Source organism: Vipera ursinii (genome assembly GCF_947247035.1).
Source record: "Vipera ursinii genome assembly, chromosome: W".
Classification (NCBI taxonomy): Eukaryota; Metazoa; Chordata; class Lepidosauria; order Squamata; family Viperidae; genus Vipera; species Vipera ursinii.
Genome location: NC_139522.1, coordinates 33,219,127 through 33,237,472, shown reverse-complemented (window position 1 = coordinate 33,237,472; position 18,346 = coordinate 33,219,127). Strand labels below are relative to the sequence as shown.

The following is an 18,346-nucleotide window of genomic DNA, read 5'->3' as shown; positions in this document are numbered from 1 at the left end:
TATCACTTCTGGAAGCGGCAAAGGGATTTGGTGAAGAAAAACCTCATGAGGCTGAAGATGGCCAGACAGAGGAGGATGGTGCTGGAGGGGATCAAACTACAACTTTGTTGGCTGATGTTGGAGAGCTGAGGGTGACGCGTGCTGCTTTAAAAAGAGCAAAACAAATAAAAGAACAAGACCAGCAGAAGTTTATGGAACTTTCAAAGCGCACTTACAGCGAGGCAGTGGGAGGAGCGCGGCCCAAAGGAGACAGGGCCATTGAAGAGGTGCTCCAAAAGCTTCGGGGCGACAAGTATGGCGACTAAATTTTTAACTTGGAATGTTAATGGATTAAATTCGCCTCAGAAGAGAAAGAAAGTTTTTCAATATTTAAAACAATTTAAAACTGATGTTATTTGCTTGCAAGAAACGCATATTAGGACTATGGACCAAAAGTTTTTACTGAATTCAAGATTGGGTACGCAATTTGTGCCTCTGCAATGAATAAGAAAAACGGAGTGGTTGTTTATGTTAAAAGTGCTATAACAGCGGACTTAATTGAAGCAGATAAGCATGGAAGATACGTAATGATAGATTTGCTGCTAGAAGGCAAAAAAACGCTTTTAGTTGGACTGTATGCTCCTAATCAACAACAACAACAGGCTGACTTTTTTAGCTTACTTCATACAAAGCTTACTCAGTTGGATTACAAATTGTTTATTTTTATGGGGGATTGGAATGGCGTTTTGGACGTACAGATGGATAAGGCTGGCTTTTTTAAGCGTATTCCGTGTCATGCCAGACTGCCTAAGTCTTTTTTCGAAATGAAGGATGATTTGGAATTGCGAGATATTTGGCGTGACACACACCCGCATGAAAAGGATTATACTTTTTTTTCTGACAGACATCAATCTTTTTCTAGGATTGACTTTATTTTGCTGACTAACGATTTTTTTTCTAGGATTAAGAAGGTAAAGATTTGTGCAAGAGCTATTTCTGACCATAGCCCAGTATGGTTAGAGATTAATAAGGACAACAGAGATAGGCGCTCGTGGCGCGTAAATGAGAATTTGTTTAGAAACCAGAAAAATGTGGAAGAGTGTAAACAGCGAATGAAGGATTTTTTTGAAATTAATATGAATAAGGATACTTCTATGGATATGGTTTGGGATGCTAGCAAGGCCTATATGAGAGGAGTGTTGATATATATGAATAACAAACATAGACGTACTTTGGAAGCTAGAAGGAAAGAATTGGAGAATGAAATTAAGGAAAAAGAGAATGCTTTGATTTTGAATCCATTGGATGTGAAGACTAAGGAGGCTATCAAGCTATTAAGAGGACAATTTGATAAATTAATGGCTGATCAAGTGGCAACCAACTTGAGGTTTGCCAGGCATAATACTTTCTGCAATGCTAATAAGCCAGGTAGATGGCTAGCTTATAGACTAAGGAAAAAGCAGAGGGCTTCTAACATAGACAAAATTGAACATAAGGGGAAGATAAGTGTTTCAACAGGATTTTATTAAGGAAGCCTTTGTGGAATTTTATTCTAAATTATATGCTAAGGAGAAGATTAATGAAAAAGACATTGATGAATATTTGGAGAATGCTAGCATCCCGGTTCTTACGCAAGAACAAAAAGAGGGGATTAATCAATTGATAACAGAAGAAGAAATACTTACAGCAATTAAGGAGTTGAAGGTCGACAAAGCGCCAGGTACAGATGGTTTGACTGCGGCCTACTACAAAAATTTACAATTAGAGATGGTTAAACCATTAAAGGAATTGTTCCAGACAATCCAGAGAGGGGGAAAGGTGCCTCCATCTTGGAGAATTGCCTTTATCTCTCTGATTCCGAAGGAAGACCAAGATGCTACTCAAGTAAAGAACTATAGACCGATATCACTATTAAATACAGACTACAAGATATTTGCTAAGGTGTTGGCTAACAGATTGATGAGGGTTCTGCAACGGGTGATTCATGGGGATCAAACTGGGTTTATTAGTGGTAGGCAAATGAAAAATAACGTGAGGCATATAGTTGATGTGTTGGAATTTTTGGAAAAGAACAACCAGATCCCTGCGGCGCTAATCTTTTTAGATGCTGAAAAAGCTTTTGATCAATTGAATTGGCAATTTTTGATGAAAGTTTTAGATAAAATGAATTTTGGGGATAAATTTTTGCAACCAATTAGGGCATTATATCAAAAACAAACAGCTCGAATAATAGTTAACAATAGCTTGTCAGAAGTATGTAATATTGAGAAGGGTACAAGGCAAGGGTGCCCGCTATCGCCTTTGTTATTTGTGTTAACATTGGAGATATTATTGGTAAAAATACGAAATTCGGAAAGAATTAAGGGTATACAGATTAGAGATCAGGATTATAGATTGAGAGCATTCGCAGACGATCTGGTTGTTACAGTGACCCAGCCGGAGAGCTCTGTTGTGGACCTGATGGAGATAATAATGCAATATGGGAAGGTTTCTGGATTTAAAGTTAATGTACAAAAAACTAAAATTTTGGCCAAAAACATGACAGCATCGCAAAAGGCCCTTTTAGAAGGGTTAACTGGATTTGAGATTGTCAAAAGGGTCAAATATTTGGGGGTGCTTTTGTCGCCCTCTAATACAATGTTATATAAAAATAATTATGAAAAATTATGGGGAAAAATCCAAAAAGAAATGGAGAGTTGGGAAAAATTGCAACTGTCTTTGTTGGGGCGAATCGCAGCAGTAAAAATGAATGTCCTGCCTAAACTCTTATTTTTATTTCAAATGATACCGGTTCTTAAGAAAGATTCTAATTTGGAGGAATGGCAGAGAGGTATCAATAAATTTGTTTGGGCAAGGAAAAGGCCACGAGTTAAACTTAAGATTATGCAGGATACTCGTGAAAGAGGTGGTCTTAAAATGCCTAATCTTAAATTATATTATGAAGCTGCTGCGTTAGTAGGTATAAGTGATTGGATTAATTTGACACAAGAGAGATTATTAAATCTTGAGGGCCACGACTTGTTGTTTGGCTGGCATGCTTATTTGTTGTATGATAAGAAGGTAGATAATGTGTTTAGAGTGCATATTTTAAGACAGGCATTGTTGAGAGTTTGGAAGAAGTACAGACATAAGTTAGACTGTAAGATACCATTGTGGGCAATTCCAAAACACGCAATAGAAAATATACATGCTGGTTTTAAACATGATGTGACTACGTACAAGGAGATTCTAAGCTTGGAAAGAAATGTCTGGTGTTTGAAACCATATAGTCTCTTGCGAGATGAGAAGATTGTTCAGAATTGGTTTCAATATGGTCAATTACGTACCAGGTGGAAAGAAGATCAAAAAAATGGTTTTACAATGACTGATGAAAATCTGATAAAGCAAATTAGAAATCAGGGTCCAGCACATATTAAACAGATATATCTTGCATTGATAGAGATTGACTCAGAAACAGAACTTGTTAAGGATTGTATGATAAAATGGGCCCAAAATATTCAAGAAGTTATTACAATGGACACGTGGGAAAAGATTTGGGTGAGGAACGTAAAATTTACACAAGCTCAAAATCTAAGAGAGAACTTTTATAAAATGTTTTATAGATGGCATTTAGATCCTAAAAAGCTTGCAAGTATGTATCCGAATTATCAACCAAAATGTTGGAGGTGTGGTGATGAAGATGCAACATATTTTCATGTATGGTGGACTTGTAAAAAGGTTAAGGCCTTCTGGATAAAAATTTGGTGGAATATGCAGAAGATTTTCAAGCAAAGGATAAAGTTGTGTCCGCAACTCTTCTTGTTGGGAATAATCACAGATGTTACGGTTGTGGACACTAAGTTGATGTTGAATTTAATTACGGCAGCAAGACTTTTAATAGGTCAGTATTGGAAGAAAGAGGAACTGCCGACCATAGAAGAATGGACTTTAAAGGTTTCCGACCTGGCAGAGATGGCAAAGATTTCGGCTTATTTGAAAGATCACTCGCAAGAACGTTATATTATGGAATGGAGAAAATGGATAGAGTATATCCAGAACAAATATAGGGTTAAGAAGTTTCATGTAGCATTTGAATAAGTCTTCCTTCTCTTTTTCTTTCTTTATTTCTTTCTTTTTCTTTTTTTCTCTCTATATATATTTAATATCATTAAGGTTTGTATTATCCTATACAGGCTAGAGAGTGATGGATTTTAGAGTTTATGGTTGTTAGTATATGGTTGTTTATGATTGTTTTTTTTCTATACCTTGTATTTAGCTCTGGGAAGTCGGGGGGGGGGAGGGGGGGAGGGGTAGGGAGGGAGAGGGGAGGGGGAGGGGGGACTGTTAAAGATAAACTGTATGTTAAAACTTTTCAATAAAAAAAAGAAGAAATCCAATAAAACTAAACTAAACTAAACTATATTGAAACCAAGAGTAACTTATGTTTTCTTGTCTTAACTCCTCTACTGGTTTAAGTTGCCAATCATTCCCTTGCAATCTAAGTAGTTCCTTATAAGAAACCATATCAATACTCACTCCCATAGATACGCCCTCTATCGTGTGTCCAGGAATTCCCCAAATCGGTATTTTATAATTTAACTTATAATAATACTTTTTCCAGACATGCAATAAAGCACTTCTAAGAATATGGGATTTAAAAGCCCTGTCTACCTTCTTATCATAAAGCAAGTATGCATGCCATCCATATACCAAATCCCATCCCTCAAGATGAAGTATTCTCTTGTTAGTTAGATTAAGCCAATCACTAACCCAGGTCAAGGCAACCGCATCATAATACAATTTCAAATACGGCGCCTTGAGTCCCCCTCTTTCCCTGGTGTCTTGTAAAATCTTGAATTTAACTCTTGGTTTTTCCCCGCCCAGATAAATTCGTTAATACCCTTCTGCCATTGATCAAGGTTGGCATCCTTTTTCAATATAGGTATCATCTGAAACAGTAAGAGAAACTTTGGTAGAACATTCATTTTAACAACTGCAATTCTTCCCATTAATGATAATTGTAATTTTTTCCAATTATTTAAGTCCCTTTGTACCTTCAACCATAGTGTTTCATAATTATTCTTATACAATTTTACATTTGAAGCTGCAATATATACTCCTAGATATTTAACCTTCTTCACTATTTCAAAACCTGTTAATTTAGATAACATATCCCTTTCACTCATAGATAAATTCTTGGATAGTATCTTAGTCTTATTACTATTCACCTTAAACCCAGAAACCTTACCATACTGAGTTATAATTTCCATCAAGTCTATAACCGACTGTAACGGTTGGGATACTGTCACAACCAAGTCATCAGCAAAAGCTCTCAATCTATAATCATTCTGTTTTATTTTAATTCCCTTTATCAAAGAGGACTCTCGAATTTTAATTAGTAAAATCTCTAATGTTAAAACAAACAATAATGGTGATAGGGGGCAACCCTGTCTTGTACCTTTTTCAATTTTAAAAGTCTCTGTTAATCCCCCATTAACTATAATTTGTGCAGTTTGTTGTTGATATATAGCTTTAATAGCATGTAGAAAGCCTTCTCCAAAATTCATCTCCTCAACAACTCTTAATAAAAATTGCCAATTCAATTGGTCAAAGGCTTTCTCTGCATCCAAAAATATCAATGCTGCAGAGACTTGGTTGTTCTTATCCAAATATTCAAGCAAGTTAACAATTTGTCTTACATTATATTTCATATACCTCCCAGATATAAATCCCGATTGATCACTATGAATCATTTGTTTCAAAACTTGCATTAATCTGTTAGCCAATACTTTAGCAAAAATCTTATAATCTGTATTTAAAAGCGATATAGGTCTATAATTTTTAGGTTGAGTAAGATCTTGATCCTCCTTTGGGATCAACGATACAAAAGCTGTCCTCCATGATGGAGGAACTGTGCCTCCAGTCTGAATTTCATTAAACAAAATCTTTAAGGGTTCAATCATTTCAGGCAACAACTTTTTATAATAGATTGCTGTTAATCCATCTGTTCCCGGAGCTTTGCCCAATTTCAACTGTTTAATAGCTAAAGAAATTTCTTCTGATGTAATTGGGCAATTCATCTCAAGTTGTTGTTCTTGTGAAAGTCTTGGAAAATGAGCTCCCTGTAAATACTTGTCTACATCTAAAGCTTGTATATTCTCTTTAGAATATAATTTCGAGTAAAAATCTAGAAAACTCCTCTTAATCAAATTTTGTTGGTAGACTTCTTTTCCTTTATATTCTATTTTGTCTATAGTACGTAATTTCTGTTTCTTCCTTAATTGATAAGCCAACCATCTACCAGGCTTGTTGGCGTTACAAAAAGTATTGTGTTTGGCATAACGCAAATTAGTTGCTACTTGATCAGCCAATAGCATATTAAATTGTTCTTTCAATAAATGTATTGAGATCTTTAAATTATTATCCAATGGATTCAAAATGAACTTTTTCTCCTTAGTTTTAATCTCTTCCTCAATATCTAAGCGTTTTTGCACTTGCTTACGCCTATAAGCATTATTCATATAAATCAAAACCCCTCTCATATAGGCCATTTCCAAACCATTTCCGTCGAGGTACCTTTATGCATATTCATGACAAAAAATTCTTTCATATGTTCTCTACATTTCTGCAAGAACAAGTCATTTGTAAATAAATTCTCATTCAGCCTCCAGGATCTCCTACTAGTGTCTTCAGCAAAGAACTCCAACCAAACAGGACTATGGTCAGACATTGTCCTAGGAAAAATCTTAACGCTCTTAACCGAAGAACGTTAGTAGTAATCAAAATGAAGTCAATCCTTGAAAAAGATTTGTGTCTATCCGAAAAAAAAGTAAAATCTCTGTCTCTCATATTCCTTTCCCGCCATACATCTCTTAATTCCAGATCTTCCTTCAAATCAAAAAAAAGCTTTAGGCAATTTTGAATTAAAAAAGTTTTTAGAAGATCCCTTCTTATCTTCAGATGGCACCAAAACCCCATTCCAGTCCCCCATCATAATAACAGATTTGTAATCCAGTTCAATTAGTCTCTGATGTAAAAATTTAAAAAAATTTTGCTGTTGCTGATTTGGAGCATATAATCCAATAAGAAGAACTTTCTTTCCTTGTAATGTTAATTCAATACTAACATATCTCCCTTGTTTATCCGATTCAATCAATCTTGCTGAAAAGTCTTTTCTTAAGTAAATGACCACTCCAGCCTTCTTGTCCGGAGCAAAAGATGCAAAATGTGTTCCCAATCGGGAATTAATCAAATATTTTTGATCTTTTAATGCAATATGTGTCTCTTGTAAGCAAACAATGTCATTTTTATGTTGTTTCAGATAAAAAAATACTTTCTTTCTTTTCTGTGGTGAATTTAACCCATTAGCATTCCATGTCAGGAACTTCACCATCTCTGGTGACCATAAGCCTTTGGAACAAGGCCTGAAGATCAGCTGTTGCTCTCTTAGGATGTGCTCCTCCCACAGGCTCTGAAACAACCGCATCTTGTGTAGCTGGACCAGTTACAGGCTTTTGTTTTTGCTCTTTTTCCATACGCTTATGTGCAGCTCTTGTCATCCTCTGTTCTTTTAGATCTTCCTTTAATGCCAAACTCTGCTCCATGGCCTCCGGCTTCTGCGTCTCCTCAAGGGGCAATAACATTGCCCCTTCACTCAATTGTTTATCATCTTGTCTAGCTTCTGTTCTTTTAATTCGGGGAGATGGTGGTAAACCTGCTTTCAGGACCTTAGTGTAGAAATCTTTTGCTTTTAAGATTGTATCCAGTCTGTATCTGGTCCCTGCATGATTTACCACAATTCCAATAGGTATTTCCCATCTGAACTGGATTTGTCGCTTCTTAAGCTCATCAGACAAAAAGGCAAAATCTTTCCTCTTTCTAAGAATTTTTGAAGGTATCTCCTTTAAAATCATAATATCTTGGCCTGCAATCTGAATTTTTTCCCGATAAAAGGCCTGGATAATAGAATTTCTGGTTGATCTCCTGGAAAAATAAATCACTACATCTCTAGGTAGACTTTTTTGCCTAGCAATCCAGGAGGTAACCCTAAATATCTTATCCATTTCCTTAAGTAGTTCTTCAGGTTCCCATTTCAAAACAGGAGCCACTGCTTGTGCTATTACCTGGGAGGAGTTCGATCCTGTAACTCCGGAGGAAGTGGACAGGATTATGGGGAGGCTGAGCTCCACCACATGTTTGTTGGACCCGTGCCCTTCCTGGCTGGTTTATGCAGCCCGGGAGGGGACACGAGGCTGGTTCCAGGCGGTTATATCTGCCTCTTTGAGTGAGGGTAGTTTTCCCGCCGCCTTGAAAGAGGCGGTGGTAAGACCTCTCCTCAAGAAGCCTGCCTTGGACCCGGCTGTGTTGAATAACTTTCGTCCGGTCTCCAACCTTCGCTTTCTTGCGAAAGTTGTTGAGAGTGTGGTGGCGCACCAGCTCCCTCTGGTCCTGGATGAAGCGGATTATCTAGACCCGTACCAATCGGGTTTCAGGCCCGGGTACAGCACGGAGACGGCATTGGTCGCGCTGGTGAATGATCTCTGGAGGGCTCGGGACAGGGGGCATTCCTCTGTTCTGGTCCTATTAGACCTCTCGGCGGCTTTCGATACCATCGACCATGGTATCTTGCTGCGGCATCTCAGGGGATTGGGAGTGGGAGGAACAGTTCTTCAGTGGTTCTCCTCCTATCTCCTGGGACGCTCGCAGTCGGTGTTGGCAGGGGGGCAGAGGTCGACCGCGAGGCCTCTCGTTTGTCGAGTCCCTCAGGGGTCGGTCCTCTCGCCTCTCCTGTTCAACATCTACATGAAACCGCTGGGTGAGATCATTCGTAGTTTTGGAGTTGGGTATCATCAGTATGCTGATGATACCCAACTTTTCATTTCGACCCCAAACCACCCCAGTGATGCCCTCGACGTGATGTCCCGGTGCCTGGACGCGGTCCGGGTCTGGATGGGGAGGAACAGGCTTCGACTCAACCCTGACAAGACTGAGTGGCTGTGCGTACCGGCATCTCGGGATATTCAGGATATCCCACCCCTCACTATGGGGGGTGAGTTATTACCTCCTGTAGATAGGGCTCGCAACTTGGGAGTCCTCCTAGATTCACAGCTCTCCCTAGAAGACCATATAGTAGCTGTGACTAGGGGGGGCCTTCGCCCAGGTTCGCCTGGTGCGCCAGTTGCGGCCCTATCTAGACCGGGATGCCTTACGTACGGTCACTCATGCGCTCGTGACCTCTCGTCTTGATTACTGCAACGCTCTCTACATGGGGCTACCCTTGAAGACCACTCGGAGGCTCCAACTGGTACAGAATGCAGCCGCGAGAGTTGTATTGGGAGTTTCCCGATACTCCCATGTCACACCTTTGCTCCGCGAGCTGCATTGGCTACCAGTTGTCTTCCGAGTGAGGTTCAAGGTGTTAGTAATGACCTACAAAGCCCTTCATGGCATGGGTCCGGAATACCTTGGGGAGCACCTGCAGCCGGCGTCAACTTCCCTCCGCCCAGTACGCTCCCACAGAGAGGGCCTCCTCAGGGTGCCACCGGTCAAAGAATGCCGACTGGTGGCCCCCAGGGGGAGGGCGTTCTCTGTGGGTGCACCGGATTTATGGAACCATCTTCCGGTCAAGCTCCGGATGGCGCCCGATCTCCGCTCCTTCCGGCGCGATCTTAAAACCCATCTCTTTAAACAAGCTGGCCTGGCCTGATGGGACGGGGTGGGATTTTTATAAATGGACTTTAATTTTTAATCTGTATTAATTTATTATGGGCATTGTTTAATCACGTTTTAATAATTTTTAATTTTTGTATCTAGTTTTTATGTATTGCCCTGTTCACCGCCCTGAGTCCTCCGGGAGAAGGGCGGTATACAAAATAAATAAATAAATAAATAAATAAATAAATAAATATTTCCCATTCCAGATTTTCTTTAGGATTCTCTTTGAGGCCTCTGATACGCAAAGCAAACTCCATGTTCTTATATTCTGATATAATAACCTCGTTTTCTGTTCTGTCAATCTTGGCCTCTGCTCTATCAATCTTCTGTTCAGCATCAATAATTTTATTTTCCAAGTTCTCCACATACTCCATAACTGAATCCACACGAACATCCAGGCGTTCTATATGTGCAGCTAAGCCCTGGAGTGCAAACACTATATCTTCCCTCATCTGGTTGTTTTGATTCTTTATTTCTTGTTGCAAAACTTGCATTGACTGCATCACAACTTGCTGGATGTCTGTCAGTGTAAATGCAGGAGGTGGGGGAGAGGGTGGTTGTACTGTAGGTTTCATCGAAGTCTGCCCTGCAGCTTGTGGTATAGGTGAGGAGATAACATTCTTAGAGAGCGGGGGCCCTCCCCCACGTCTCGCAGCCATCTCTTAAGTTTCAATTTCCTCTTTCACCCAGCAGAATCAGAGTTCAAAAGAAAAAAAAAGGGGGGGGGGAGAGAAGAAATAACAATTCTCTCAAAGTTCTTAATCTTCAATAAGAAGAATAGGGAACAGGCTTTCAAATACACAAAATCCGATACTGGATAAAGTCAGTTGCAAATTGTATCTCTTGCTTTGTAGCAAAATATAACAATTTTCAAACACAGTCTCTTCACACAGGAAAGAAACATTCCAGCGCCATTTTTACTCCATTTCAAACTTGAAACTTGAAGAAGATAATGAAACTGAGTTAAAGTTGAAATCCAATTTATAAATTCAGATCTTCCTGCTTTGCTCTGCCTGCTTTCCAAAGGAACAAAATACTCACAGTCCCCTCTAAGCAGCAGGTGTAGTTGTCGCGTCTTGTTCCACTCCTTTTGGAGCGAAAATGTCCTGGGAGCCGAGAAAGCCTGGGCTCCGAGGGGGCTCACCCTGTTATCCCCCAAACTGCTTGGGAGAATCACAGGGGAGCTCTACCTCTATCCAGGCAGGCTCGCCTCTCCCTCTTCTCCCGAGGAAGAAGCTCCAGCGCCGCGGAACAGCTGATTTTCGCTGCCTCCGGGTGTTTTGACGCTTCCCAGGATCGGGCGGCTTCAGAACGCCGCCATTCAGCGCGGCAGCGCTACCGGAAGCCGTTTCTGTAAAACTGTTTAATAAAAAAAACATTAAAAAAAAGAAAAAAAGAAAAAAAAGGTAATTGCAAAAGAAGCTGGATGTTCCCAAAGTGCTGTATCAAAGCACATTAATAGAAAGTTATGTGGAAGGGGAAAGTGTGGAAGAAAAAGGTGCACAAGCAGCAGGGATGACCGCAGCCTAGAGAGGATTGTCAGGAAAAGGCCATTCAAAAGTGTTGGGGACTTTCACAAGGAGTGGACTGAGGCTGGAGTCAGTGCATCAAGAGCTACCACACACAGACGGATTCTGGACATGGGCTTCAAATGTCGTATTCCTCTTGTCAAGTCGCTCCTGAGCAACAAACAACGTCAGAAGCGTCTTACCTGGGCTAAAGAAAAACAGACCTGGTCCGTTGCTCAGTGGTCCAAAGTCCTCTTTTCTGATGAAAGCAAATTTTGCATCTCATTTGGAAACCAAGGACCCAGAGTCTGGAGGAAGAATGGAGAGGCACACACTGCAAGATGCTTGAAGTCCAGTGTGAAGTTTCCACAGTCTGTGTTGATTTGGGGAGCCATGTTATCTGCTGGTGTTGGTCCACTGTGCTTCATTAAGTCCAGGGTCAACGCAGCCGTCTACCAGGATATTTTGGAGCACTTCATGCTTCCTTCCGCAGACGAGCTTTATGGGGATGCTGACTTCATTTTTCAGCAGGACTTTGGCACCTGCCCACACTGCCAAAAGCACCAAAACCTGGTTTAATGACCGTGGGATTACTGTGCAAACTCGCCTGACCTGAACCCCATAGAGTATCTATGGGGCATTGCCAAGAGAAAGATGAGAGACATGAGACCGAACAATGCAGAAGAGCTGAAGGCTGCTATTGAAGCATCCTGGTCTTCCATAACACCTCAGCAGTGCCACAGGCTGATAGCTTCCATGCCATGCCGCATTGAGGCAGTAATTGCTGCAAAAGGGGCCCAAACCAAGTACTGAGTACATATGCATGCTTATACTTTTCAGAGGTCCGATATTGTTCTATGTACACTCCTTGTTTTATTGATTGCATGTAATATTCTAATTTTCTGAGATTGTGGATTTGGGGTTTTCATGAGCTGTACGCCATAATCATCACAATTATGACAAATCACAGCTTGAACTATCTTGCTTTGCATGTAATGAGTCTATCTCATATATTAGTTTCCCCTTTTAAGTTGCATTACTGAAATAAATGAACTTTTGCACGATATTCTAATTTTTCGAGTGTCACCTGTAGGTTTGTCCACATCCGTCATCTTGCTCTTCCCTTGCATATTATAATTGCCTCCACCTTGACTAAAGTCCCAGTTCCAGCTGAAGAAAAGCAGCCCCAAAGCATCATGCTGCCACCACCATGCTTCATTGTGGGTATGGTTTACTTTTGGTGATGCTCAGTGTTGTTTTTGCCCCAAACATGCTTTTTCAAATGATAGCCAAAAAATTCAAACTTGGTCTCATCAGACCATAACACGTTTTCCCACATGCTTTTGTCAGACTTGATATAGGTTTTTGTAAAAGTAGCCAAGCTTGGATGTTTTTCTTTGTAAGAAAAGGCTTCTGTCTTGCCACCCTACCCTACAGCCCAGACATATAAAGAATACGGGAGATTGTTGTCACATGTAGTACACAATCAGTACTTGCCAGAAATTCTTGCATCTCCTTTAATGTTGCTGTAGGGCTCTTGGCAACCTCTTGGACCAGTTTTCTTCTTTTTTCATCAATTTTGGAGGTACATCCAGTTCTTGGGTAATGTCACTGTTGTGCCATAGTTTTTCCACTTGTTGATGACTGTGTTCATTGTGTTCCATAGTATATCCAATGCCTTGGAAGTTTTTTGTACCCTTCTCCTGACTGATGCCTTCCAATATTGAGATTCTATTGATGCTTTATGAGCACTTTGCAGACCATGGCTTTTGCTGTAAGAGGCAACTGAGTAAATGTCAGAACAATGCAACTGGAACAGCTGGTTTATATGGGCTTGATTAGAGTTACTTTAATTGATGGCAGGTGTGTACTGAGTACTATTGTACATCAGTTTGAATGTGCTTGGTTAATTCTGAACACAGCCACATCCCTACTTATAAGAGGGTGTGCACACTTATGAAATCACGTTGTATATTGTTATTGTTATTTTTCCCCTAAAAGATTTCAGATTGTATTTCAATTCAATTGTACAGCTTATATTTTATATTAAAGGTGAAAAAAATTCTGAAGTGATTTATCTTGGTCTGATTTTTGCTTTTTACATACCCAGTGGTTAAACCTTTTGTAGACTTTTTATATCTGTTGTAGGTTGTTCATCATAGACATTTTTGTTGATAATTTTATGCTGTCAGATTGAGGAAAATGTGAAGGAACAGTTCTTTATGGACAAGTGTGGACAGTGATAAGTCCCTTCCTGTTAGATTCCTCATATCCCCCCCCCCCGTGGAAGGTTCCTTTTTCTCTCATTGTGCTTTGGGGCTATCCATAAGTGTGCACGATATAAAAAGAGCTGTGAGTAACATGTTGCAAATAAGCAGAAATAGTATAGTATTAGTATACTGACTAACATGAGGTACTATGTGACCAGAGGAAATATTAACCTAACATTACAGATGAGTCTTAAATTTAGGTCAAGAATTTTTATTTTGAGCACTGTTTAGGGTAGACTTTGAACATGTTTTAAATTTCTTTTTGTATTTTTAAGCAAGATTATTTGTCAGCAATTTAAGAGGAAACTTAATAGGATGCAAACTACAGAAATTTATTTGTGTGTTTTCTTTCCCAGGGATATCATGTCAATTTATAAGGAGCCACCTCCTGGAATGTTTGTCGTGCCTGACCCCCATGATATGACCAAGGTAGGTGGTATTGAAATGTTTGCTCTGTAGTTGTACCAAAAGGTTTTTCTAACCATTTTAGAAAGAAGTAGTTAATAATATAATGACTTGGCATATATGCGCTTGCCGTTATTGGAGAAACCACTATAAACAACAAAGTGCGATTAATTGCTAGCAATACAAATTTCTTCACCTTAAGAAACTTTTCAGTACTGGACAGCTCATACTGTGTTTATATTGAGAAATTAGTTGAAATGAGAAAAAACAAAGGGAGTGGTGATATTTTAAAAAGCAGTATATAACCATTGGATTGCTATTCCTAATATTTTTATGTTCTGTGGATTGCTGTATAAAATATAAAGCACAGGCTCTGTCTTTCAGGCTTGCAGTCAAAAAGACAGAAGCAGGTTAGGAAATTGAGGAGGAGATGAAATTGTTAAAAGTTGTTCACATAGAAACAGAACTGGGCTAATTTTTCCTTTGCTATTGATCTTTAGGCAGACATCCTTAGTCCTGTAGACTTGATTTTTCAGTTACAAAATATTGTGTTTATGAAAGAAAAGACTGAGGCATGAACATAGCATTTTTTTAAATGCATGAATGTGTCAAACTCACAGAGACTTCCTTTGATTTGAGTCCCTTACAGAAGAGAAACAAATTGTACATCTCATCTAAGTTGTATGTTATTCATATATGCATATATTTGGGTCTGTTTACCTAGTTCTTTTATTTTAGCTGTGGGTTAGCCAGGTTAAGCCATTTGACTGATCAAATTTTATCAAGTGTCCTAAGCACTGCCATTGGAACTGCAAAGAAAATAATCTGTGAATCTGGTTAACTTGGAATAATAAATATATAAAATAAAATAAAACAGGTAGTGGTAAATATGAGCCAAGATCATTGATTTATTGCAGTTGTATTCTGCCTTTCATTCCAAAAGCTCTTTAGAGTGCATAGTCTCCTTCCCATTTTTCCCCTCAAAACTGCCCTATGAGGGAAATTTGGCCAACAGTGTTCAATGACCCTATATTTTCTAACAAGATCATGGTTGAATGAGAATTGAAAAGTTGTTACAGTCCATTGTTTTAAGCACTGGACATTGAGTTTCAGCTCTGGTGGCAGTATTCTTGTCTGGGCATGCCTGCAGTTATAACAGATGGCTAGTAAAAATGTTTTTGCTGCATCTCTGGATTTTCCCTAAATGCTGTAGCACTAAGGGAAGGCAGCAAGCCTCAGTCTAACCTTTGCTAACTATATTTTTTTGAAGTTGTCATTCACACAATGATATTTTTAGTACATATGGTTAGAGTCAAATAATGATCACTTCACCAGTCAGTTACAATAATTGATATTTAAGATGAATAGCGTGTCAATCCAAGGTTGATATATAGCCCAAGGCTCTCTTGGAAATTGAAATTCTCATTGAGAACACACACACACACACACACACACACCATGATTTTGTGACATTTTAGTAAGCATTCCGATTTTCAAGCAAATTTGGAATTTAAGTAAATGTTTACTTACTATAAAAGTCTATTGTCCCAGTTTTCATTCAGAAAGTCTTCCAGTGCAACTTAACAAAAATTAAAACATTGCTTATTCATGGCAAACACTTGCTGTGTTAACCAGCAGGGATGGAAATGAGCCTTGCACACTTCAAAATCAGGTCTTAGTGGGGGTCCAGTAAACAGCCCAGTGAGGCAACTTCTCATTCAAAACTACTGGTTCAGTTTAATTACAGGTAGGCCTTGACTTACAACCATAATTGGAATGGAATTTCAGTCACTAAGTAGTACATTTACAAAGTAAGTTGTCATGTGGCCGCATTGCTAAGCAACCACAGTCCCAGTAATTCCCATTGGTGTCATTAAGGAAATTTTACCATTGTTAGCCAAGGACCCACCCCAATCCAAACCATTCCAGGCTTGGTTCCTCCCAGCCCTGAGTCTCAGTAAGGTAAGCAACTGCCTCCACTCCCCAGACTCACCTATTCCCCTCCGTCTCTGTCCTTTTGGTCACCCTGCACCCTGTCTTGCAGGGTGGCAAGCATCCCCAGAACTACGTGGCTCTGGGGATGCTTGCCATGCCCCGGAAAGCCGCAGCCACCCCAGCCCAGTGTCAGTTACCCTTGCCACCCTGCACTCTGAGACGAGACCCCTGCCACCCTAGGGTCTGCTGCCCCATCTCACCTTCATCTTCTTTCTTTCTACTGCTGATAAGCCTTGGCTGCTGGGACTGGCTTCACACTGCAAAGAAGTAAAAAGGCTGCCCCCATTTTTTTCCCCCAGCACAAAGCCAGTCCCAGCCTGGCCCAGCAGTGAGAGCAAAAAGATGGCAAAGGTCAGCTGGGACAGCAGAGCACAGTATTTTTTACTGCTTCAACTCAATAGGTAGGAATGAAGTCTGAGGCTTCAACTGTTTAAGAAGTGTTTGAGTTTTCTCTAACTGCTTGGAGAAGAGCCTTCTCTGCCTCCCCTGACTTGTGTCAGCCGCCGTTGGCATTTGAGCAGGTGCTGCTAGTGATGCTTCCAGTCAGAAGTGTTTGCGCAAGCCTGGGCTTTTCTCTTGCAGATTCATGCGTTGATCACAGGTCCCTTTGACACGCCTTACGAAGGGGGTTTCTTCTTGTTCCTGTTTCGCTGTCCTCCAGATTATCCTATCCATCCGCCGCGGGTCAAACTGATGACAACTGGGAATAATACAGTGAGGTTTAACCCTAACTTCTACCGAAATGGGAAGGTCTGCCTCAGTATTCTAGGGTAAGGAGTAGCTCAGCTCAAGCTCTTCTGCAGGGGAAGCCCAGGTGGGTGCTGTGGGAAGGCTTATATGCAGTTCTTTTCTCAAGGACCATGTGTGGATGTGTGTTTTTCAACAGAATAGGGCAGAGGGAAAGCATGAGATCTACAACACACTAGGGCAAAACCAGCCACATAACTGCAAGCCATGCATGGCCAGAATCTGCTGTTTACCATTTTCTAATATAGACGCAAGCTTGGGGCAATTCTCTACACCCTTTTAGGTTTTGAGCATTAAAAGAAGGAATTCCCCCCACGCCCAGTTCTATGCCAGAGACAGCTGTGGACGTGGTCAGTGAAGCTTATTTTAACTTTCTAAGCTGCTTTTTTTTCAACTGAGCAATGAATACTATGTAACTTTTCTGTAGGTATGTGAAAGTGTGTGTATATGTTTGGTGTATACATATAGAAAGAAAGAGTGCACATGTATTGCATTTTTTGAAACCACAAAGCAATTCCTTTGAAAGATTGTTCCTGTATGCCATCCAGTTTGAGTCCAGTTACTTGGAGTTGTGTGGGGCCAGTAGAGAAAGACTGAAGAAGCCTCTTGTTTGTATTACAGTTCCTATGGATGCTTAAATTCTGTTTTTTTTCTTTTTCTTCTTTTTTTATAAAGAAAAAATAACTAGTTGAATATAGATAGTATATCAGTGTTCTTGAGAAAAATGAGACCCGGAATCAAAAGTGGTTATTCTTGTAACCATTAAGTTTGTGACCCTTTCTAGCAACATTATGTCAAACAAACTTGCTTGTTTGAAAGGTATATGTGGAGAGGAAGGGTTTGAATGTTCTAAAGCTAATTACAGGTAGTCCTTGTTTAAATACTGTAATTGGGACTGGGAACTCCATTGCTAAGCAGCATGGTCGTAAAGCACATCACATGACCACACAACAGCAGTTCCATTTACTGTTGTTAGGTGAATACTGAATGTTTGTTAGGTGTGATGTTATTGATCACCTTTTCTGACGACCTGGTGGCTTACATTGCCTTTGCTTGTGAGAAGCCAGCAGTGAGGGTTTCAGATGGTGATCATGTGACTGAAAGATGCTGTGACATTGTGATTTTGAGCTGGTTGCCAAGTGCCCAAATCACGATCATGTGACCATAGTCACACTGTGACTGCTGCAACTGGTCATAAGTCTCGTTCAGCACCATTGTAACTTTGAATGGTTGCTGAATGAGGACTACATGTAAGGCTCTAGGACAGGGCTTTTCAACCTTTTCACCGATTGTACCACTTTTGGGATATGGCAGTATTCTAATACCACCTAGCAAGGTGTCAAAAACTTGATGATCAAAAAAAACCTGTTCAAAGTTGCAATTGCACTGAAATGACTTGTGACCATTTTTCACACTTATGACCATTTCAGCATGCCCAGGGTCATGTGATGGTCATGTGAATCTCGGGTGAGATTCAAGGTACTAGTAATGGTGTTCAAAGCCCTACATGGCAGGGGTCCGGAGTACCTTAGGGAACACCTGCTGCCGGCATCAACTTCCCTCCGCCCTGTGCGTTCCCACAGAGAGGGCCTCCTCAGGGTGCCACCGGTCAGAGAATGTCGATTGGTGGCCCCCAGGGGGTGATCCTTCTCTGTGGGCGCACCGGAGCTATGGAATCAGCTACCGGTTGAGCTCCGGACGGCGCCCGATCTTCGCTCCTTTCGCCGCGAGCTAAAAACATACTTTTTT

The 18,346-nt window shown here is 40.4% G+C and overlaps 1 protein-coding gene across 1 annotated transcript in view; it reads left to right on the top strand.

Annotated features, from left to right (window-relative positions):
- Positions 1-18,346, top strand: part of LOC310648264 (ubiquitin-conjugating enzyme E2 Z-like) — a 114,141-nt gene that overhangs the window by 16,383 nt on the left and 79,412 nt on the right. Inside the window, exons 2-3 of the mRNA XM_083376015.1 lie at positions 13,807-13,879; positions 16,433-16,620. Of these exons, the coding sequence (XP_083232141.1) occupies positions 13,807-13,879; positions 16,433-16,620 (261 nt within the window). The remainder of the gene's footprint in view (positions 1-13,806; positions 13,880-16,432; positions 16,621-18,346) is intronic.